Below are 23518 nucleotides of genomic sequence, written 5' to 3'. Positions count from 1 at the left end.
CACAGCTGCTCTGGGCACCCTGTGCCAGGGCCTGCCCACCCTCACAGGGAACAATCCCTTCCAAGCATCCAATCTAAATCTCTCCTAGTTTAAAACTCTTCTCTCTTGTGCTATCACTATCTGCCTCTGGAGAAACTCACTCTTGCTGTTCTTTGTAAGCCCCCTTTATGCACTAAAAGTGGATCTGGGATCTCCCCAGAGCCTTCTCTACTCCAGGCTGAACCAGAGTGTGTTTGGCCCCTAGAACATCCATTTGCATAAGAAACTAACCCACTTATTGCATAGAATTCTCCAGTTCTTAAAATTCTACCGACTTTGCTGAAGCCTGTGCCCATCTTGGGCAGAACAATGACATACTCAGTGGCTGGGTGACAAAGGCTCTCTCACTGGGCTAATGAATGGTGCTAATTGTTAGGTGACATGTCCCACATGTTATTAGGCTGCTCCACAGCCATTTGCAAGAGTGATCATTTTCTTTCGGCTCGTTAATGTAGGCTGTAGCCAAATAAATCCTTAATTATTAATAACTAATTATTTTAATGGAATCCTTGGAGACTGGCAAAGTAAACACAGAACTTCTTCCTTTTTGTGGAGAATTTAATTTCACACTTTATTTAAGATACTAGTCTTAGGCTGCTTAAAGAAAAAACTGAAAACAGTCCTGTAAAGTATTTTGCAGCTTATACAGAGTGTTTTGTGTTTTGCTGAGCTCAGGATCCAGTATTTTTACTTGCCTGGCTATTTCCATTGGGGCCTGCAAGGTTTTTTATCTTTGCTGTTTGTCTTTTTTTTTTTTGTAATTTGTAATTTGACAGGTTGCACAGCTCATTTTAAGAAAGATTTATGGCCCAGGCAGACTGATTTCAGTAACCTCAGGTGGCCTCTGCAGTCACACAAGCAGTATCTCTGAGTCACTCCAACACTGTTATAAATAATACAGCCCCCCATTTTTTCTCTTTGTTACTCATTAATGTATGCATAAGAAAATCCTGCTGCCAAATGAAATCTCCTGAGACAGGAAGGTCTGTAGAACAAAGAAATGCCTGCAAGATCCAGGACTCAGACACAAAGTCTTGTGGAAGAATTTTCTCCCGCAAAGCAAATGAATGGGATGTGCAGATGGGACAGACCAGGCCCCAGCACCTGCAGGGGACAGGGGTCACACCAGGAGCATCACTGGTGACCCCCAGCATGAGGCAGGGAATGACAACCCCCAGTGAGTGCTTGGGAGGGGCTCAGGTCAGAAGGAACACTGAAGGGAGCAAAAAGGCAAAAAATATTATTCATGTAATTCTGTTCTAAAACATTTAATACCAAAATAGTGCTGGAGTAACAAGAGTAGTCGTGAAAACAATTAAATTGATTATTCTCTGTGAGGGTGGGCAGGCCCTGGCACAGGGTGCCCAGAGCAGCTGTGGCTGCCCCTGGATCCCTGGCAGTGCCCAAGGCCAGGCTGGACACTGGGGCTGGGAGCAGCCTGGGACAGTGGGAGGTGTCCCTGCCACTTCAAAATGATCTGCAGAATACTTCCTGAGCACATTATTCAACTGCTTTACAATTATTTGCAAAGCATTTCTAGGGCCGTTTATTTGAGATTGGGTAACATTTTTGACCTCATCTTCTTTAGAGTGAAACATTTAACATTAATTCTTTAACACTGATCACTGGTAGCTCGACTGATGCTACAGCTGAGGAAAATGGTCTTTTGCCATAAGTAGTTATTTTAGGACTTCCCAGTAGTTGGAGGATGAGGCTCAAGTGATTGCATGATCTTTTATGCCCTTTCTGCTTTGCAATAAATGGGGATTTGGCTTGTGTACCTAATTTGCCCACAATTCCTTATCCACAGTGTCTTCCCTTCAGCAGTGAAATGCAGAACATCCCAAACTCGGCGTGGAGCTCCTCACCGCTGAATCTGTGTTTGCTTTTGCAGTGCTGAAGACATAGTGGTGAAGGTGCCAGGCAGCCAGCTGACAGCAGAGTATTTGGAGGAGAAGGGCTTTGCTGAGCCCATCCTGGTGCCCAAGAAGGACGGGCTGGGCCTGGCTGTGCCTGCCCCCACCTTCTACGTCAGCGACGTCGAGAACTACGTTGGTGGGTACCTGGCATTGCAGTGCTTGCAGCTCAGCTGCTCTGCAGAAATAATTAGTTGTGTGGAAAATTGTAAAATGCATTCCAAAATATTGTCTGTGCTGTGAGCTGTGCTGGTCTCGGTGCAGCTTTTTAGGTAGTGGGAGGTTGTAGTTAGCAATTAAGGCATTCTTGTTTTGTGAGCCAGCCTGCACTGCTCTCCACAGCTCTGCATAAGCAGTACAGCCAAAGTAGCATCAAGGAATGGTTTTCCCAGGTTCTGGACTACAAAAGCACCATTTGATAGGTATTTATGTATATGCAGGCCTTTCGTGCATGTCTGTCTGTGTGGGTGCATACAAAAGCAACAGGGAGGATCCAAGGGCTGAAAAGGTCAGAAAATCAGAAGATTGAGATGTTTCTGGACAGGTTAACTCACCCCCAAGCACAGAAAAGGGGGCAAGGCAGGCTGTCCATCAACCTGTGCTCTCCACTGAATTCATGTGCAGGGCCGGAGCGGAGCGTCGATGTCACTGATGTCACCAAGCAGAAGGATTGCAAGATGAAGCTCAAGGAATTTGTGGATTATTACTACAGCACAAACAGGAAAAGAGTCTTAAATGTCACAAACCTGGAGTTCTCTGACACCAGGTAAGGGTCCAGCCTGCTGCACAGTAATTACTACAAATTTATTTTGATTTATAATTTTTATTTAATCTATTATTTTGTATATAACATATTTCTATATAATAACATAGCTGTATACTATACTATCCTATGTGTTTATTTTTGAATTATATTAATATTGCTCACATAGAATTATATATGTAAATTATAATTTTAAATTATTGAATGTTGCATTGTGTCTGGGATATGTGGCTGGGTTCAGCCTCTGCTTTCCCCAGTGCTTTTCCTCCTTAGGGAAAGTTGTTTAGCAGCTTCTAGTTGCTCTGACTTTAGGTGTGGGGTAACATGTCACTGGGTGTCCTTTGAGGAGAATAACTTTGGAATTTTGTTATAATTCTGTCGTCCTACAGCATGTGTTCTAGTTATGCTTTTGCCAGCTAGCCTGTGATCTGTCTGACAGCAGCTCAGGGTCAGGGCGATGCTGGAGGTGATGGTGCAGATCAGAGGGATCACATATTGGGAAGAAATTCCTCCCTGTGAGGGTGGGCAGGCCCTGGCACAGGGTGCCCAGAGCAGCCCCTGGATCCCTGGCGGTGCCCAAGGCCAGGCTGGACAGGGCTGGGAGCAGCCTGGGACAGTGGGAGGTGTCCCTGCCCAGGACAAGGTGGAAATGAGCTGCTCTTTGAGGTCCCTTCCAGCCCAAAGCAGCCCCTGATTCCATGATTAGCTGATGCCAGTGCTGAGGGCACTGCCTGGTGCTCTCTGCAGCTGTGCTGCCATCACTGAGCAGTGCTTTCCTTCCAGCAGTGGGCAGGGAGATACTCAAGCCCAAAAGCTGTGCAGGTTATTTCCACAGGCCCTGGATCCTTTGGGGTGGCTGGTGCTTCCAGAAGGGAAGCACCAGGAAAAGGAAAAGATCCTTTTACACACAAACACACTACACAGATGATAATGAATGTCAGCAGAAAAACAAGGAATGGTTGTTGTGGGAGCATTCTGCTTCAGCACGAAGGCTGGAAAGGAAGCCTGGTGGATAATGACAAGCTCGTTTTTCCCAGGCTGGGATTTAGTGGCTCACCCCCATCACTGCAGAGAGCAGCTCTGCTCACTGCAGCTTTGAGACCACCGGGATTCTCAGCAGAGATTTTTTCAGCTTTCTGCCATTTCCCCCCAATAATGGGATGTCTTTTTTCCTGAAGGACTGCTGCAGCTGTCGTTCATACTCCGCTAATCGAGACATAAATAGCAAATATTTTATTTCTTAGCATAGACAGTGACAGTTTAATTGAATGCACAGCTCCATCTTCCCTGCCATGGAAATGGAGTTATTGTCATTAGGGCTTGACACTGAGCACAATGACATGTGGGAGCATTTAATACTGGCTTGAAGTGCAGGTACTTTTACTGACATGGTATTTTAGAGTGCCTAGCAGTGAATCTTCACCTCCTGCACTATCAGCCCAAATTTTGGACTATTTGAATCAAAAATTTAGCACATTCTAGGATGAAACATTTAATATCTGGTTGTCGTGCCACTTCATTGTCTTAGCTGTGATTATAGTATATGTTATGTATTTGACAAAAACATAATATATGAATGACAAAAATAAATAAATAGGGACATATGTTCAGTGTGAATGAAGATAACATTTTGTATAAATTTAGATACATATCCAGCAAGAGTATGTTCTTAATGTACATAGATTAATTCATATAAATTATAGAAATATGTATTCTATATCTTGTATTTTAAATATATTCACATTGTCAACCCGAGTTAGACCTTTTCCTTCTTCTGAGCTTTTGATATAATTTACTCCATCTAAATAAGATGGCTGATTTTCAGCATCAGATCAAGAGTTATTTACCGACAAGCATTAATGTTGTTGTTATTTGGAATATTAATATTAAGCTTGACTTGCTAATTTTTCCGGTTTACCAGGGGAGTTCTGTCCAAGTGCACACATTTCACTTTCTGTTCTGGAGGGGGCTGGGAAGGTGACTGTGATCACAGCAGTGTTGGTCCCTGAGCCTGGGTAGCAGGGGCTGGAAAACTACAACCATCACATATTTGATCATAGATGATACTGCTGAAAGAAGGCAAAGTGTGTTGGAAAGTCATCACACTTAAAAAACCTTAAATCTCTGTCGGCAAACAGTTTTCCCTAATTTTCTGAATGACGAGCAGTTCCACGGCCACAAGAGGAGCTGCTCCAGTTTACCACACAGGTTTTGTCACACTTGCTTCTTGCTGTACCGGGGTCCTGGTGCTCTGTTTTAAAAGCTGCCTGTCTGTTCTCCACTCTGTCTGTAAGGATGTCCAGCTTTGTAGAGCCTCCTGATATCGTTAAGAAGCTGTCCTGGGTGGAAAATTACTGGCCTGACGATGCTCTGCTGGCCAAACCCAAAGTGACCAAGTACTGCCTGATCTGCGTGAAGGACAGCTACACTGACTTCCACATAGACTCTGGGGGGGCCTCTGCCTGGTACCACGTGCTGAAGGTGAGGGAGCCTGGCTTGCAGCTGGAGCTAGTGACAAACTCCATTTTATCCGCAAAGGCCATCGTAGAATTCTCTCCAAAATTCAGTTCTCAGGTTTTCTCGTCATTGTCCTGTTGCATCTGAGCCTTAACTGCTCTGAGTGCCCTCCCCGAGGTGCCAGGGTCTCCTGAGTGAGAAAGCACTTGGAGCATGGAAGTCCTCTGTGTATTTTCTCTCTATTAGGATTTTAATATTTGTTTAGTGCCTTCTGCAAAAATATCACCCTAGGCCTTAAAAATACCACGTCCTATTTTTGCAGCGTGATGGAACCTGGCGCTGTAAACCTTTTGTACCATCACTCCTGCAAATCTGAGCAGATGTGGTCAGGTGTGATTTCATTATTTCAGCCCTTCTGTAAAAAGCTGACTAATTAATTTTATTTAAATACCGCCAAAATACACATACATGTATATTTAGATAACTGTTTTTTTTGTGTGTGTGTGTGTGTGTGTATGCCAGTGCAGTGTTGTTTGATTTGGCTGCTCATTGCTAATTTTATGTTTCTAATTCAGGGAGAAAAGATCTTTTATCTCATCAAACCAGCCTCTGCAAATATTTCTCTCTATGAACGCTGGCAGTCAGCAGCAAATCACAGCGAGATGTTTTTTGCAGACCAAGTAGATAAATGTTACAAATGCACTGTTAAACAAGGCCAGACACTCTTCATCCCATCAGGTGAGCAGCAGGGGGAGGAGGGCTTTCCTCATCCTTTAGAGTAGCACATCCAAAATGCCAGAGGGGTGGGATTTGACAGCTCTCTCTGACAAAGTAAGGAGAATAATTCTCAGTAGAGGTATGATTTAATGTCCTTACAAGCAAAACAAATCAGAACTTTTACTGCTTTCTGTTAACATTTTAGCCGCCTTTTAAAAGTTAAACTTGTAGGGAGAGTGTTCCACTTGTGGTCTAGCTGGGTTGTAGTAACTCAAGAGTTCTCTTTCTGTATCCACCATGGCATTGGTGCTTTCTGACATCTAACAGATTATTTACATGGAGTGAATCTGACCATGCATTCTGACCATGACACCCCCAAATCCTTGTCACAGACAGTAATCCCTTGTGACACTGAGGAACTACAGGTCACTGTGTGTGAGTAGATTCATACACCAAATTTGCACTTGAATTTTACCTTGGGTGTAGAAGTGGGAAGTAGGTGTTTCTCTTATGACCATCTGTGGAGCAGATGGTGGAACAAACGCAGAGCAACTTACAGACATTCACAAGCTTGAGTAGATTTTTGTATGAAAAGACATGTTCGGGAAACACCTGATTCTGACACTGTGATAAAGCACATCAGGGGCTGTTTCAGGTCTTTGTGGAGACAGGAAAGCAGCTGCCATCATGTAGCAAAACGAAAAAGGGACCAGAGGCAGCTCTGTTCAAAGTGTGTGTGGTTCTGGGGCTGGGTGTGTGGGTACCTGTAGAGCAATGTGTCAGTGAAGTGTAAACATCATTTGGGATTGAGGTCTGTGCTAATGGCCTTTGAGTTCTTGTCTTGAGGATTCTTCTCTCTCTTTTAGGCTGGATTTATGCAACTCTAACACCAGTAGACTGCCTGGCCTTTGCAGGACATTTTCTACACAGTCTAAGTGTGGAAATGCAGATGAGGTAATCTGTCTTTGAGATCTCATGTTATGTAGAGCTCATTTTTTAATAAATCAGTAATAATCAATCACTGACAGTAATGCTGGTGTAGCTCTTGGGCAGTTTTGGCTGGTGTAGCCACCTTTGTCCCCTCTGGCCGTGTTCCCTCGTGCTGACTTATCCTGAGCTGTCCTTACACCTGCAAACCAGGCACGGGAGATGCCTGAGGGGCCTGGATTGATGTGGCCCCATCCTGAAGGCAGGTTACTCACTGCCTGGAGTTTTACCCTGGCACCTGCCACTCGCTGCTGGATCAGCCCCACCTGCTCAGCTGGGCTCTTTGCCCAGTGTAAGACAATGCAATGAGTTCTTTACTGATTCTGGGCAGATAATGCAATAAAACCATCATACATCTGTATCTCAGTATTTTACCAGTGCTGACATGGTTTGCTTTTGGCCTGAGGCCAGCCTGTGTGGCAGCAGGACAAAGAGGGAACCCACTGCAAAGTGACCCTGGCACTTGTGTGGCACACACCATGCTCTGCCATGCTCAGTTTCCTGTGGCTTTGTCTTGCAGGGCCTATGAAGTGGAAAGGCGACTGAAAATCGTCAGTCTGACCCAGTTCCCCAACTTTGAAACGGCCTGTTGGTACATGGGGAAGCATCTGCTAGAGAAATTCAAAGGTAAAACTGCATTTCCTTGCTTGCCCTGATGGCTCAGCTGTGGGATCTGGGACAGCTCCCCTGAATTTCAGAGCCATTGCTGACAGGAGCACAGGCTGGGAAGGCTCAGCTGCATTTGGGACACACTAAAAGCACTGCTTATTACCATGAGGCAGTTGTAGGGATTCATTTGTGGGATCAGCTCTCAAAGACTTAACTTCAGCTTTCCCAGTTACAATTTTCAAATTAAATGCTTTCTATAAACAACTGGAGCTGTCAGTGGTTGAATGACATTGGTTTTTTTTCTTTGCTCAGGTTTGCATAAAGCTGGACAACAACCTCCTGCTCATCTCCTTCAGGGAGCAAAGATTCTCAATGGTGCTTTCAGGTCGTGGACTAAAAAACAGGTAGGAGAGGAGGCCTGGGTTAATATTATGTGTTTGTCAGTTGCTGGAGCAGAGAGGAAATTCTGGAAAAAATAACATCTCCATTGCAAAACATCTAATTCTGAGATGCCAAAGAGAAGGAGTTGGGAGAACAGGTGGTGAGCAAAGTGATTTTGCAGTTGTGAAAATGAAATAATAACTGAAAAAAGATGATTGACTTTGTTGTTCTCTCAGGACAACTTGTTACAATAACATCCGGAATAGGAAAAAACCCATTTTTTTCTCATTTGAATGTCTAATGCAGTCAAGATTGATTTAAATACATAGGAAAAAACACAGACAAGTCACTTCAAGAGATTTTTTTTTATTTTTAAAGAAAACATGCACAGAAACAGCAATTTGACTTTGTTGTGTTTCAGGCTTTAGCAGAGCATGAAGATGAACTACCAGAAAACTTCAAACCAGCACAACTCATCAAGGACCTTGCCAAAGAAATACGATTAAGTGAGGTTTGTGCTGTTTTTATAATATTTACTGTATTGGGGGTCCAGGCTATAAAATGCATGGAGGTATCACCCACTGAGTGTGGTACCAAATCCTGCTGGGTGGAGATGTGTGACAGCAAAAGGTGACCAGAGCTGGCTCAGCTCCTTCTGGAAGACATTGTGCTGCCTTCCACCCTGTTCCTAACCGCATCCAGAAACCTCAAAACTGAAATCTTCGTGTCTTTTGATCCTCTTTGATGTAGTATTTAAGTTTTCTGATTGTCAGAATAGCAACTTAAGCAGAAAATAATTTATTTTTAATTAGTCTGTGTTAATTTTAATTGGGCAGTTATTTTACTGCTAATTTTTCCTGAGGGCGTGAAATGTGATTCTGCTATATTTATCACATCAGAATTAAATGGAAGGGGTTTTTGCTCGAGCCAATCAGCATTTTAAGCAGAAGGCTGTTCATTTATCCGTCCTGTGTGGACAGGCCACGTGAGGGTACAAGCCAAGCCTCTGGAGTTACTGCAGGCCAGGCTGGAGGATGTGGGGTGGGAACTGGGGGTGGGGATGGGTGAGCAGAGCGTGTTTGTGGCCTTGATGGGATCTTCATCCCTCAGTCAGACTGACCCGTGCTGCAGATCCCCTCCACCGCATCTTTGGGCATCCTGGGTTTGTTTCCCCATCTAACAGAGGGTGCAGGTGGATACCAAAAGCAGGACAGGTGTGCTTGAGCCCCGTGTGCTTTGTGCCAACCCACAGAACGCTTCAAAGGCCAGCAAAGCAGACACGAGTGCCAACCCCCCGGCCGAGGAGATCTGTCCTGTGCAGAAGGAGGAGGCTCCGTCGCCCGTCCAAGCCGCCCCTCCAGCCCCAACTCTAGAAAAGCTTCCTAAAAAAAAGACTCCCAAAACTGTGAAAACCCCCAAGCAACTGAAGCCATCCAAGCCGCCGAAGCCTCCCAAACCCCCCAAACCTCCCAAGACACCGAAAGTGAAGGGAGAAGGCAAAAAGAAAGGAAAGAAGGCGAAGGAGAGCCCACCACCAGCCATCCCCAACCTCGACCTGCTGGAGGCACACACGAAGGAGGCTCTGACCAAGATCGAGACGCCAAAGAAGGGGAAGGTGGGTCGTGCTTTAACCTCTCCCACCCTCAGAGAGACAAAAGCACTCTGTAAGTCTCGTGCAAAAAATAATACCCACTCACATTAAGAAGCAAAGGTTTGTAACTGCTGGCTCATTGCCCTTCTCTTCCCCAGCTGCTGGGTTTGATTGGACTCTTTGCTGGTGGTTTGTTGATGTGGAGCCTCCCAGAAACCCACTGATATCAAATGGTGTCAGTGATGAAAGAACTTGTTTCCAAAGTGTCTCATTTGCTTGAAATGTTGCTCTAGAATGGGTGACTGAAAACAGAACAATAGTTTTCTTCCACTTTTGCCCATGTAGGACAAGTTTCTTTTTGATGTCCTTTAATTCTGATGCCCTGTAATTCAGCATGAACTTTGCTGCTGATTTCAGTAGGGGCCAGGATCCATCAAGGCTCTGACAGAGGAATTGTTGTATGCTGTTTGTGAAGAAATATCCATGTTTATGAAGAAAAATCTTTCCTAAAATGTTTCTGAAGTTCTAAGAGTTTGTGTGAAGTTTGTGAAGCCTGTCATGGTGTGACAGACAGGGAGAGGAGAGTATTGGTGTATCAAGAAGTGCAGCTGCTATTCTGCACACCCTGAAGGAGCAATATTTAATTGAACCTTAATTTGGGATTCAAAAAGAATAAATGGGAGTTTTCAAAAATACGTCATGTTATCACCCAGATAAAGCCCGTGTTTCTGACATGCCAGCACTCCATCCTCATTGAGAGGACTTTTTCTTGACTTTTTTCCCAGGCTTCAAAGAATGTTTTAAGTGTTCCAAATAAGGAATCTGCGAGCAAGCAGAATGAGGTGGAGAAATTTGAAGTTCGAGAGCAAAATAAAAGCAAAACAGAAGCCAAATGGAAATACAAGGTAATGTCTCCTGTTAAATTGTGCCACATGATGATAAGCCAAGGGTAGGGAAATGCTTGTGGCTCTGCCTAAGCGGAGGGAATGAGGCACCAATTTTTAGTTCCCAAAGAAAAGAAAATTAGGCAGAAATAATCAATTAATCCCAATTAAAGGAAGAGGGGGTGGATGGATTCTTCAAAAGAATGTGCTGAATTGTCCATTTGTCCATAGTGACACCAGAGTTAAGAGTTAAGAGTGAGATGATTCAGTGTGATCCTTGCTCTGACATAGTCCTACTAGTTTAGGTTTGAAATCAACAACTAATGAGAAATCAATAACTAACTAATGGCTAATAATCAATAACTAATTTTAATGGCATAAAATGAGAGTTAATGAAATCTGAATTATGCCCCATGGATTAAAAGCTTGCCTTTTTTGAGGGCTAATGCAGGGTGAGTGAAATTCACCCATGGAATAGAACACCTTGTCTGCAGGGAAAATTTGATAGGGTTTTTAATGAAGGAAAATTGAACAGGCTTAGATTCTGAGGGTACCTGGGATGCTGGAACACAAAGGACTCATTTAACTGATTTATTTATTTTGTTTTGGTCTTTTGCCTTTCAGAACAGCAAACCTGATTCACTTCTAAAAATGGAAGAGGAACACAAATCGGAAAAGACGCCTTTGTCAGGAAATAAAGACAACAAATTCACATTCTCTTTCTCTAATAAGAAGTTGCTTGGGTAAGTAAAAATATGACAACACACATCAACTGGAAAAGGAAATTGAAAGTTCATTGTTTATATTTTTTATACAAGATGATGAAAACCTGCCTTTCTGGTCAATGCAGAAAATACCCTCTCATTAAAACTTCTAGTGCTCTAGTCAGAGTCCTATTTTGAGATATAAATAGTACATTCAGAGATGTGTTTGTAAAATTATTCGAGTTGATTTGGCACCCCTGAAGGAATTCAGTTTGACTGAGATTTCTGCATAGAGATACTCATTGTCTGTCAAGTCACAAGCTGTTTTCTACTCAGAGTGTTACTGATTTGTAAATACTTTTTTTCAGTTCAAAGGGAGTCAAAACTCATCTGAATACCAGCGTGTTTGGGTCACTGCAGAATTTTAAAGAGGACAAAGCCAAACCTGTACGGGATGAATATGAATATGTGTCAGATGATGGTGAACTAAAAATTGATGAGTTTCCAATCAGAAGAAAGAAAAACACCGCAAAAAGAGAACTGCCCTGTAAGGATATTTCCTGGTTTATCTTTATCTGCTCAACAAAGTCTTAGGGGGTGATTGTCCAAAACAATCCATGTCATCTCTAAAATCTACGTGATTTAGAATAAAGAAAGCCATGTCTTACCTATCAGTCAAATGTGAGTGGAATAGTAGGGCTGGTTTTTGAAGGGAAAAAACCCATGACTTTTTGTTTCTTTTTATTTATTCAGTTTTATCAGATAAAAAGGAAGCCCTGCATCACACTCCTGTCAAGAAGCCAAAGGTGGAGTCGGTACCATACAAGGTATGAGGTTCCTGTGCCTTCACAAGGAGACACTCCTAGAACATGAGGTTCTTTAGGGTCCTTTCCAACCCAGACCATTCTGTGATTTTCTTCCTGTGATGTAGCAACTCAAGTGTTTGCTTTGTGCCATTGGCAGAGCCTCTGTGCCCATTATGGGCTGACTCCAGAGCCCTGCTAACCCAGGTGAGCCCGGCCCAGCCCCTGCAGGGTCAGGGAGCCTGGCTGGAGCTCACCTGCAGCATGGGACAGCCCAGGTGTCACTGTGCCCTGTGTCTGAAGCTCAGTGCTGGAAATCAAAGTACATGGAAATTAAAAGTTTTGCCCAACTGTGGTTAATACAAATTCATATTATAATACCAGAATAAGCCAGAAAAAGCAAAATAGTTTGTTAAGACAGAACCAAAGATGACCAAAGTGTTTGGCCTTCAGTACTAAGGAGTTCCTTTCACCCTGGTTTGTGTCTGGGACATTCAGGGGGAAGTACAGACCTGTGTGTGAGTCAGTTCCTGAGGGCTGGGGCTGTGTCCCTGTGCAGGAGCCTCAGGAGGGAGCACCTGGAGACAGGACTGGCACCCACAGCAACAGGGGCTGGTGCTGCAGCAGCCTGAAAGCAGGGCAGGAATTGGGGAGAACTTGTGTTCTTAGGCACCAAACCACAGCGCCTAGAAATCTGAGCCCCAGAGAGAGGGCCAGATGTGGGCAGCTCCCTCCCAGAGCCTGACATGACACTGTTCTACATGTCTGTCCCTTTCCTCTGCCTAACATGACCCTGCTCTACATATCTGTCCCATTCCCCTGCCTAACATGACACTGCTCTACATGTCTGTCCCATTCCCCTGCCTAACCTGACCGTGTTCTACATGTCTGTCCCTTTCCTCTGCCTAACCTGACCCTGTTCTACATGTCTGTCCCATTCCTCTGCCTGGGGAATCCTCCCACTCTGCTGCTGTGGGGATGGAAACACCGCTGGTAAAGGGAATAGAGCCCATGAACAGGATCAGATCTCAGAGCTTTGGATGGGAAAAGAAAAACCTACCATGCCTTCAGGCTATAAGGAAATGGATTTTTACCATGTACTTGGTTTTGTTCTTTTTTTGCTTTGTTTTGTTTAAAGAAAGCAAATTCCAAAGGCTGGGCCTGTGTCTTTGGAGGAGCAGCAGGCTGCAGAAATCACTGTGCTGTTCTTGGGGACCAGCTCAGTGAGTTTCCACCTTTTTTAGCCCTTTCCTTGTTTTTGCAGAGCGAGGACTCATCAGATGAAGATTTACTTCACATTGACACAGAAGCAAAGCCAGGACGCAATTCCAAAGTAAAGAAAGAGAGTGGAAGTTCAGCAGGAATTCTTGATCTTTTGCAGGCAAGCAAGGAAGTTGGGGGTTTAGAGTATAACACCAACAGGTATGCACCAGGGGATGCTTTTCCCTCTTACCTGTGAACAAAATTGCCGTTTTTTTGTTGTGTGTGAGTCAGAATGAATTTTGCAGCTTGGTAACTGCTTTTTCTCCAGTAAGCAAACTTTTCCTTTATCCTGTGATCTGGAGGGAGAGGGAGGAAACATTTTGGTGGTATAATTTGAACAGAGGATTTCACATCTGTAGATGCTGAAGATCAGTTTTAGCAATAATGCTGTATTAGATGAATAATTCAAAAGAAGGAAAGAGTTCAGTGACTGCAGCTTGAGGGTGGGAATCAGGGTTTTTAATGTAGTGAGATTGTACTAAAGTTATCTAAATGGCATTTCTCCCATAAGGAACTCTGAGGTGCCACAAATGCCAGGTGTTTGAAAGAAGGATATGGGAAACTGGCTGCTCTCCCTAACCTCCCTCCCTCCCTCGGTTATCATTCTTCTTCCCACCAAAAAATAAGGCTTGGGGAAAAAAGCACACTGTTTTGTGGGCACTTCTGTACCTGAAATGGAAATGTCTGCCTGGGCTGAGTGGTGTCTGATGTGGAATGTGGAAAGTGACACTGGATGTTTTGGGCTACGGCCAGTAAGGTACAGCCCCAGATCCTTCAGTGATCCAAACAATGAGCAGTGGAAAGAAATAGTCACATTAACACTTGTCTGCTTGACCATCCCTGTGAATTCCTTTTCCATTCAGCATTAGGGTCCATAATGGGATGGGTGTTTGTGTTGATGTTACAGTCACATTTTAGCAGGTGATTAGACACATCAAAAAATAGTTAGGTGTGTCTGACACTGCCATAAAATTGCCGGGTTAATAAACTCCCATACTGGAAGTTTGCTATAAAAAAAGGAAAATTTTCAACTATTATAAGAACTCAAAGAAATCTTCCTTGGCCCTGTGTACACTGCTGGCCATTCTGTGGATAACACAGCTCACTGCATGCTTTAGAATGGTTCTTGACAATTGTCTGCCTTGCTCAGGGTGTGTTTTGCTGTCTGCAAGGGGTTGAACCAGAGCAGAGGTTAAACTCAGGCCTTTGCTTTCCCCCCTCAGCCTGGGTGCTGTAGCCAGGGTGTTTGGAGGCTCTGTGGTTTCTGGAATCAAAGTCCCACCCCAGACTCGGCTGAGTTACTGCTCTGTGTGGGGGGGTTCAGTGGGAATGTGTCATATCAATGCTGGCTCTGGGATAAACACTGGCTTTTGGCAGTGTGTGCTGCATCCTGATTGGAAAAAGCCCCTAGTAAATGTAATTGCTGTGTTCCATTTCATAATTAGGCTTGGCTTTCCCAATGGCCATAATGTGGTCTTTTTGAAAACGAAGCGGAAGAAACGCGATGTGCAAACACACTGTGTCACAGCATGGGGCCAGCGTGGTCATGTCTGACTCTCAGGAACAATTCCCACCTTCCTCTGCTTGCAGGGCAGATGAGGAGTAGGGAATGTGTGTATTTATAGATCTGTATGTGCGCATTGTGGGTGCTGTGTGCAGCCCTATGACACTGTGGGATCTCCTCCCACACAAGCAGCCACTGCCTGCATTCTTGTCACACCAGTGCTGGGTTCCCAGGTCAGGGCTTTTTGTGATAGTGGCCTTATCTGAACCATGGCAAGCCTTATTCTGTAAAATACTGAGCTGTCACTAGCAGCTGGCCACCCCAGAGGCCCTGATGGCATTACCTGAGCTGCAGCTCAACTGTGTGTGTCAGCAAGACAGGAGAGGGAAGGACAGGGCTCCTGCAGAAAGGCTGCTGTGAGTGTGAGAACAGGCTGAAAGAACTGAAAGGGAATATGCAAAAAGCTTGGAGGGCTGATCATCACCTGATCTTGAAATGAGAAAAATTACTCGTGTCCAGGTCTGACTCAAAAATGGAAGAAAACGCTGGGTTTGTGCTTGAAACTGTTGGAGTGACTTCCCCACAGCCACTGCTCAACCAGTAATACTCTTCTGAAATATTATAAGTTCAGTTTCTAAATATGAGGATGCAAGTAGGAGACTCAGTAACTGCTGATGGAAGGAAGGAGATGATCTGCCTAGAGAGGATGAGAGAGATGGCAGTGGCAGAGTTGGTGGTGAAGAGCATGGCACTGGCTCCCTACACAATGTCCTGCATGATGGAGGGTGCTGGGATCACTCCTGTGCCCTGCTCACTGAGGAGGTAAAACCTGAGTCCATCAGTGCTTGTTCCTGTCCCCAGCACAGCTGTTTGCCTGCTCCAGCTGCTCTGGGACATGCCAGGGACAGAATGGCAAACCTGGCTACCACAGTCTCCCTGAGCCTCCTTTTCTCAGACTGAGCCCCTTCCCCATCTCCCTCAGCCACTCCTGGTGCTCCAGCCCCTTCTCCAGGTCTGCTCCCTTGTCTGGGCACGCTCCAGCCCCTCAATGTCCCTCTTGTCACGAGGAGCCCCAAAGTGGCCCCAGGGTTCCAGGTGGGGCCGCAGCAGCGCCAGCGCGGGGGACGGGCACTGCCCTGGGGCTGCTGCCACCCCAGGGCTGCCACGGGCAAGGTGAAGGCACAGAGTGCTGCCAGCGTGTCTGTCAGAGTGCCCTGTGCCCCCACAAGAGCAGCTGTCAGCCCCACACAGGACAGCAAGGCTGCTGGGCTGGAGGCAGCTCTGGGCTATCCCCCAGTGCCACCTCCTGCGTGTTTGGAGATGGCTGTGGGCATACAGCAGGGGCAGAAGCACTTTGTTCCTGCTCCAACGCTCTCTTAAAATGCTTTTTAAAGCCGTAATTGTAACTCACTGATAGTTTACTTTCATAAATGTGGTTTTTAAAAAAATCATTGCTGAAGCTACAGAAAGGGGATATGGCTCTTCCAGAGCTTCAAAATTGCTTCCTGCGTCTTCTTGAATTTTTTTTGGATTAGAAAGCTGAAATACTCCTGATGGAAGCACACCAGAGCACATGCCCTAATGAGAAACACTCTGCCCCATGTGCAGCTCTGAGACATTTCCCCCTCTTCAGGTTGGTGTTTGAGTCTCAGAACCACTGGTTTTGATCATATCCCACTCTTTATTTCTTGAAGTTTGTGTTGCTTAAGGCAGTTCCTCTCTGATTTGCCCATTTAGTGGTCAGTATTTGATGGTCTGTTTGCAGTGTTTTGAGAGTCCAGTGTTTGGAAAAACAGTTCAGGGAAAAAGGCTGGAAGAAAATATGATAATTCCTTGTAGATGGTGCAAAATATTTCTTTGCCAGGGAGAAGGCAGAGGAGAAGGCATGATATCAGAGGGATTTAAATGGCTCTTTCCTAAATAAGGTTTTTTGATGTTCTTCTGTTTGCTGAGTTGTGAATTAGTCTTAACTCATTTTCAGGATTATGACTAAATGCCATTAGTGCCCAGAAGCTTCCCTTATGGTTTTGTACATTACTCTATTCAGAGCCCAGATTGAGCTCAAGTAGGAGAAAGTGACATGGTGCTGTTAAATTTTCTTGTACGTTTGTGGCTTCTATTGCACAACAAATGTATAACTGTACAAATATTATTGCCACAACAAGGCTTTTTTTGCATTTCACTACTTGCCAAACTCCAAACTTCTGTAAATACTGGATGATATGTTCTGCCAGTCTCAGAATTAATTTCCAGCAGCTCCTGGAGTGGTGACAGCCCATGATGTGAACTGGGACCAAAAACTTCCAGGCAGTTTTGAGTAGAGCCCCCCACAACATCCCCCACCAGTGCTGATGCATAAGCTCTCCTTTTACAGAAGCTGATAGTGTAGATTATAAATAATACTGTTAAAATATGATGATGAGGAGGAGGATGATTTGCTAGTACAGAAAAATAACATTGTTAAAGATAGATAGGTGAGATGGATAGATGGATAGATGGATAGATGGATAGATGGATAGATGGATAGATAGATAGATAGATAGATAGATAGATAGATAGATAGATAGATAGGTGTTTAAAGATGATGGTGAGGAGGAGAAGGAGGAGGATGATGATGATAGTTGGTATAGAGACACTGCTCTGTCAGGGATTCTGCTGTGGGCTTTGGGAAGTTTGCTGAGCTCTGCCCAGAGTGCTGACAGCCCCAGGGACCTGCCCACATCTCCCTGGCTCCTGGGCCATCACCCCACATCTGAGGGGCTCTTTGTGCTGTTCCTGTCCCATACAATTTCCCACTGGCTCTCGTGGTATGTGCAGCTACTCAGAGGAATCGGGGAGTCTCTCCTAGCACAACTGCCTGGCAGGAGCAAGCTGCCTGTGAGGGGTTGGTGTTTCTGGAATCACTGAGTGCTCTGGCATCTCTCCCTGTGCCCCACAGCCAGCCGCCTGCCTCCCCCAGCACGCAGGAAGCCATCCAGGGCATGCTCTCCATGGCAAACCTCCAGGCCTCGGAGTCCTGCCTGCAGACGTCGTGGGGCACCAATCAGGCGAAGAACAACTCCTTCTCCACACAAAACTTGAAGAAAACTGGTGGTGGTGGCAGCAAAACCGCTGGGAAGCGGCTGCTGAAGAAAAGCACAAAGAACAGCATCGACATCGAGGACTACGACGAGGACCAGGACCACTTGGATGCCTGTTTTAAGGACTCGGATTATGGTGAGTGAGGGGACCAGAGTGAGGCTGTGCCTGGGACACACCTGTGCCTCTTGCTGAATGTCCCTTTGCTCCTGGGTGCTCCCTCCTGCTCTGCCACCCTGGGATCAGCTGCGCGGGGAACAGGGCCCTGCACACCAAAGGGAGCAAACACGTGGGACAGCAGACTGGCTGCAGAGCCCAGGGTCACACAGCCACCCAGGCAGGCTGGATTTGAGGCATGGCACAATGACAGACTCTCAAGAAACATGGAGAGCCCCAAAACTGCAGCAGTCAACCCAGAAACGGGGGACTGTCCCAGAAATGTGGGTCAGGTACTGCTACTTGTGACAGAAATGTCCTTGTCTGCACAGTAGCAATTAAACCTCCAGCTGAGAGGAGTGAGAAGTTGAATTTGTACATGGAAAAGGGATCTAATGCTGTTTTGAGTTTTGGCAGAGAAGGCAAGCATCTGCAGCAGAAATGGACACAAAGAGAGTTTACAGCAGTTACATCAGTTCTGCCATAATTATTGTGGATTCATAGAGTGGTTTAGGTTGAAAGGGACCTTCAAAGGCCATCTAGTTCCACCCTCTGCCATGGGCAGGGACACTTTCCACTAGGTCAGGTTGCTCCAAGCCCTGTCCAGCCTGGCCTTGGACACTTGCAGTGATGGAGCAGCCATAGCTTCACTGGGCAACCAAGTTGGACTCGATGATTCTTATGGCTCCCTTGCAGCTCAGGATATTCTGTGATTATAGAGGAATATAGAGAGCCAGTAACAGTTTAATGACAGCAGCTCCCAACAGTAATGTGTGGGTGAGAGCACAGGAAAGTCCCCTGAGTGTCACAGCTGTGACAGAAGTGCTCAGTGACACTTGTGGAGATCATCTATCTATAAATGATATCTATAGATATCATAGATATCTATCTATCTCTGATGCCTGAGGTCACTGCACCTGGACAGAGCAAGGGTCCTCTGTGCAGGGTAGAGCTGTTTCCTAAACTGAAACTCTTGCCTTTGTTTCCTACTGTAGTTTACCCTTCTCTCGAATCAGATGAAGATAATCCAGTATTCAAGTCCCGATCGAAGAAAAGGAAAAGTTCAGATGATGCCCCTTACAGTCCCACGGGTAAGTTGGTGTGGTCTGTGCTGCCCAGGCTAAGTCATGCAAATCTCTAAATTTTTCGAAGAGTGTGGAAACTGTAACACACAATTAGTGATTTCTTTATCATGTGAAGTTTAACCCTTTCCAGGGCAGTGGGAGGTGATCCAGGCACTGGGATTCCTGCCAAGCAGTTTTAGCCTTCCTCCTGCAATCAGCTGGCAGGAGAAAGTAATTCCTTGGTTTGTTTAATTTTTCCTCACACTCTTAGTGATAGATCATTTGATTGCCACCTTAGCAGTGGTGGAACAGTGAATCAAGCCCTGGACAGCTGAGTTGCTGTGGATTTCAGGTGTTGACTGTGGCAATAAGTCAGGAATAGTCTCCTCCAGGAGAGAGAGCAGGAACAGTCTCCTCCAGGTTCAGCCAAAGCTCATGATCTGGAAGGATTTGGTCTGCCCTGTGTTTGTTGGAGCTCACCAGGGGCAGTGACAGGCAAGAGGGCCCCTAGACCCCTTTGACCCCTGTGGCCCATGGGCAGGGCATCCTCTGTGTGTGCTGTGTGTGACAAGCAGCCCATGTGTGCTCTCATCAGCTTGTGGCCCTGCATGCCCTCCTGCAGCTGCAGGTGAGCACAGTGCTTTGGAGATAACTCTCATCATCCAGGATGTGGGCACAAACCTGCGTGGCTTTGGCTTCAGGTGGCTGTGGAGCTGCTCAGCTGTGTGCCATCTCTATCAGCAGCTTCTGCCTGTGCCACCGTGCCCGGGGGCTGCTGGCTCTCGTGCCTTCCCTCGTCCCTGGGGAAGGGAAGGGCAGAGGCTGTCCCCATCTCTCCTGGCTGGGCAGGGTAGAGCCCAGTGGCTGTGCTGCTCCCTCGGGCACATTCCTGCCCCTCACCTGCCTCTGCTCTCCCTGCAGCACGGGTTGGCCCCTCGGTGCCCCGGCAGGACAGACCGGTGCGAGAAGGCACGAGAGTCGCGTCCATCGAAACGGGACTCGCCGCCGCCGCCGCCAAGCTGTCGCAGCAGGTGAGAGGCTGCCTGGGGAGTAGGAGCTGTCAGGAAAGCAGAGGCCTGTCCCCAGCAGCAGAGCTGTGCCCAAGCCTGGTGCTGTGCCAGCCCTGCCTGCTGTTTGGTCCTGCCAGTGACACGAGGCTCTGCAGTCTCAGGGAAATGAACGGGATCCAAGCCCAGCGGTGTCACAACATACCTGAGCATGGCACAGGGTAGCAAGGGACAGAGAAAAGCACAGGGAAGGATGGAGGGGTGAGAATGGCTACTGGGGTAGAACAGGAGAAGGCTACCTCAAAGGAGTGTATTTGATGCGTACCTGAGAGCCTGACTGGTGTGATTGCCTGTCTGTGCAGATTGGCTGCTGGGAAGTGTCAGGGTTTTCTTCCAAAGGATTGGTGAACTGTGAGCAAAGGGTGAGTTTAGGAAAGGATCTGGAGCAGTTTGGATGTTTGGTAAGTGTCTGGTCTCTGAAGGGGTCAGGGAAGCCCTGTAAAGGTGACGTGGTGAGATGCTGAGGTGACAAGGTCTGCTGGAGCGAGGTTGGTGAGGCGCCTCAGCAAGCTGGTGGAGATGCAGCTTGTGGTGGCCTCGGGCTTCTGCGATGTGGACTATTGAGTAGAAGAGCTTTAAGGATGATGGCAGGGTTCCAAGAAGAAGGAACTGAAAGTAGACAAGGGACACAGGACAGTAGAAAGCCTCTGCCATCCCAGTGTGCATGTCCAGGTGCAGTTACAGGTCAGGAGATGATGTGTGTGTCCTAGCAGGAAGCAGAGGCTGAATCAGTGGGATGTTTAATATCCTTCATGCTGTTGTGCAAGGGTGTGAAGATCCCCGAAGATAGGAGGTGCCAGTTTTTGTGGAAGATGGAAAGCTTTGCCCATGCTGACCACGCTGCTGTGCCAGGGCGGTGTCGGTGCGGCCCCGCTGCTCCCGCTCGCCGCAGTGTAAGGACGAGGAGGCCCCGCACAGAGCGAGGATGTAGAGGCACGAGAGGCAAACGTGTGTGTGCAGCTGTGAGCCAGACGTGTGGAGCAGCCCCCGAGCGCTTGTCCGTGGCCAACTCCTGGCGTGTCGTTGTATCAGGACCCTAAGCAACGCCGCTGGCCCTTGCCCTAGCTAAAGGTCTTCTGGGGATTAATCTGAGCTTCATCTTTGTCATTTTAAAGGAGGAACAAAAAGGCAAGAAGAAAAAAAATACCAAAAAGAAGCTGTCAGCCCCCAACGCAAGCAAAGCGGCTCAGGAAGGCAGCTCCCCCGAGCCGAAGCTGGAGTCACAGGCCAGCAGCCTCACAGATCACGAGTACACCGCAGGGGCCAGCACCTTTGGGGTCGCCCAGCCTAACAGGGGATCGCAGCCGATGGCACCCGGTGTTTTCCTCACACAGAGGAGACCCTCATCATCCTCGCAGAACAATGCCTCCGCCAAAGGTACCAGGAAACGCCTGGCTTGTGGTGCAGGAGTGGGGAAGGGTGAAGGGCCACGGAACCCGAGCCTTCCGCAGGGCCTGCACTGCAGTGTGTGGTGTGGGCACGCACAGGTGCAGCTGTGTGGATCCAAGTCGGATCTGGTCAGGGATAGGACTCATGGCCGGGACTGTCCTGGCACTGCAGGGCCAGGCAGTGTTTCTGTGCTGGGCTCTTGGCTGCAGGCTGTGAGGTGTCCCTGGCAGGAGCGCTGCCCAGCCCGGCCCCAGCTCAGGAGGAGCACCTGCAGGGTCACATCCAGACAGCCTGGCCAGGGGAGGATGCATCCATGAAGGCTGTTCTGCCCAGGGCTGGGGCAGGCACTGTGGTGTTGGTGCTGGCTGTACACCAGCTCTGTGCTGACTGTAGCTGAGGACAGTGCTTGCAGGACATGCAGAGCAGGGCACACTGCAGATCTCTCTGGAGGGTTGCCGCAAGGAAGCAGAGGAATATCAGACCTTGGGAGTAACACAAGTACAACCAAAGGCAGGAGAGAGGAAGAGGTTGCTTGCTGTCTGTCATAGGGAAAGCATGAGAAAGCTGAGGCCCTCAGAGTCTAGGCTGGGACCTCCTGCTCTCCTTTTGAGCTTGGCTCGGGAAGTGTAACTGAGGCAGGTGTGTGGGACAGGCACTGCGTAGCATGAAAATTGTGTGTGATCCCAATGGGAAAGGCCCCAGTGACAAGTGAGGCAATGTGGCAGATGTTTCCTGAATTCCATGTATTTGAGTGGAGCAGATCAGTGGTAGTGCTCAGTACCCTGGTAGCTTGGATGGCCATAGGGCAGGATGTGTGTGGCCTGTGGTAGGGGCTGGGGTCCTACCAGGAGCTGGTGGTACCTGTGGCTCTCTGCAGGGCTGGAGTGGAAAGAATGCATTTGCCTGGAATTTTGCTTTTGTGGTGAAATGGTGGGAAACAGGTTCAAGGCAGAGAGATACCCAGGAGCCTGGAGCTGTGAAGAGCTGTAGGGCATGTGTCTGTGTGTCTGTGTGTCTGTGTGTGTGTGTGTGTGTGTCTGTGTCTCTGTGTCTGTGTGTGTGTATGTGTGTGTGTGTGTGTGTGTGTGTGTCTGTGCGTGTGTGTGCAGCCTCTCCCTGAGGAGCAGAATGGCACTGGTGGGGCTGGGCTTGACTGTCACCCTGTGGGCAAACAGGTGACCATGAGCAGTGAGTCAGGGCAGGTGAGGGTGCAGGGCAGCAGGGCTGGCACTGCAGGGGCAGGAGGGTGCCCGGCAGAGCTGTGGGGGCAGGAGAGTGCCCGGCAGGGCTGTGGGGGCAGGAGGGTGCCCAGCAGAGCTGTGGGGGCAGGAGAGTGCCCGGCAGAGCTGTGGGGGCAGGAGGGTGCCCAGCAGAGCTGTGCTTCCCCGGAGCAGGTGTGGATGTGTCCATGGGAATGGGTGTGCGCTGTGCCCTGGCTCAGCAGGGCTGGCTCTCCAGGGGCTGTGCTCCCAGCCAAGCCCCGTCCTGTGGCCAGCAGCGCCGTTCCTGAGGGGTGCTGGAGGGTGTCCTTGAGGGTGCTGGGCAGGGCTGGTGGCAGGGCTGTGGAGGCAGGGGCAGCTGGAGGGTCTCTGCCTGTGGGGTGCTGTGGGGTGGGTGTGGGTCCTCACCCCAGCCCTGCTGTCCTTCCAGGGAAGCGTACGAAGAAGGGGATGGCCACGGCCAAGCAGCGGCTCGGCAAGATCCTGAAGATCCACCGGAACGGGAAGCTGCTGCTCTAGTGGCCCCGGGGACACTGCCACCCAGTTCTGGGCCACCACCACAAGAATCCCTTTAACTTTCAGCGGTCGAACTGTACAGAATCCTGCTATAAATATTTTTTAATATAGATGTCCTTTCTCAGAGTGCTGAGAGCGACTAGCCGCAAAAAGTTAATACTAATCTCGGCCACGGAGGAGCGCGCCGGGCCCCGCTCTGGCTCCGGCTCCGGCTCCGGCCTCGGGCCCCTCGTCCCGCCCGGCGCACGGGCAGGGCAGGGCGGGCGGCCGCGGGCCCGGAGCGGGAAGGCCTCGAGGCCCCGTGGCGGGAGGGGAGCACGGGACTCGAGGCGTGGGGCGGCCAGGCGGCGGGCGCGTTTCTCAGGCACCGCCGCAGCCGCATGCCAGGCCCCTTTTCCTAGAATGTAGCT

At 47.9% G+C, this 23518-nt stretch overlaps 1 protein-coding gene across 2 annotated transcripts in view; it reads left to right on the top strand.

Moving 5' to 3' along the window:
- PHF2 (PHD finger protein 2) overlaps positions 1 to 23307 on the top strand; it is a 55071-nt gene extending 31764 nt beyond the window's left edge. The window contains exons 4-22 of one of the 2 annotated variants that reach the window (XM_054281133.1): positions 1934 to 2094; positions 2580 to 2721; positions 5013 to 5199; positions 5751 to 5913; positions 6759 to 6846; positions 7400 to 7506; positions 7801 to 7892; positions 8291 to 8380; positions 9122 to 9484; positions 10246 to 10365; positions 10969 to 11087; positions 11417 to 11595; positions 11802 to 11875; positions 13116 to 13273; positions 17557 to 17834; positions 18848 to 18943; positions 19838 to 19947; positions 21099 to 21360; positions 23023 to 23307. In XM_054281133.1, the coding sequence (XP_054137108.1) occupies positions 1934 to 2094; positions 2580 to 2721; positions 5013 to 5199; positions 5751 to 5913; positions 6759 to 6846; positions 7400 to 7506; positions 7801 to 7892; positions 8291 to 8380; positions 9122 to 9484; positions 10246 to 10365; positions 10969 to 11087; positions 11417 to 11595; positions 11802 to 11875; positions 13116 to 13273; positions 17557 to 17834; positions 18848 to 18943; positions 19838 to 19947; positions 21099 to 21360; positions 23023 to 23111 (2878 nt within the window). In that variant the 3' untranslated portion in view covers positions 23112 to 23307. The remainder of the gene's footprint in view (positions 1 to 1933; positions 2095 to 2579; positions 2722 to 5012; positions 5200 to 5750; positions 5914 to 6758; positions 6847 to 7399; positions 7507 to 7800; positions 7893 to 8290; positions 8381 to 9121; positions 9485 to 10245; positions 10366 to 10968; positions 11088 to 11416; positions 11596 to 11801; positions 11876 to 13115; positions 13274 to 17556; positions 17835 to 18847; positions 18944 to 19837; positions 19948 to 21098; positions 21361 to 23022) is intronic. The other variant, XM_054281134.1, reaches the window with a different exon arrangement.
- Positions 23308 to 23518: the final 211 nt, after the last annotated feature.

The sequence above is a fragment of the Melozone crissalis genome, unplaced genomic scaffold (genome assembly GCF_028551555.1).
Source record: "Melozone crissalis strain CALT ecotype California unplaced genomic scaffold, PUWL_Pcris_2 ptg000029l_1, whole genome shotgun sequence".
NCBI lineage: Eukaryota > Metazoa > Chordata > Aves > Passeriformes > Passerellidae > Melozone > Melozone crissalis.
Note: the sequence above shows the minus strand (reverse complement) of the source record. Positions and strands in the feature narration are given on the sequence as shown.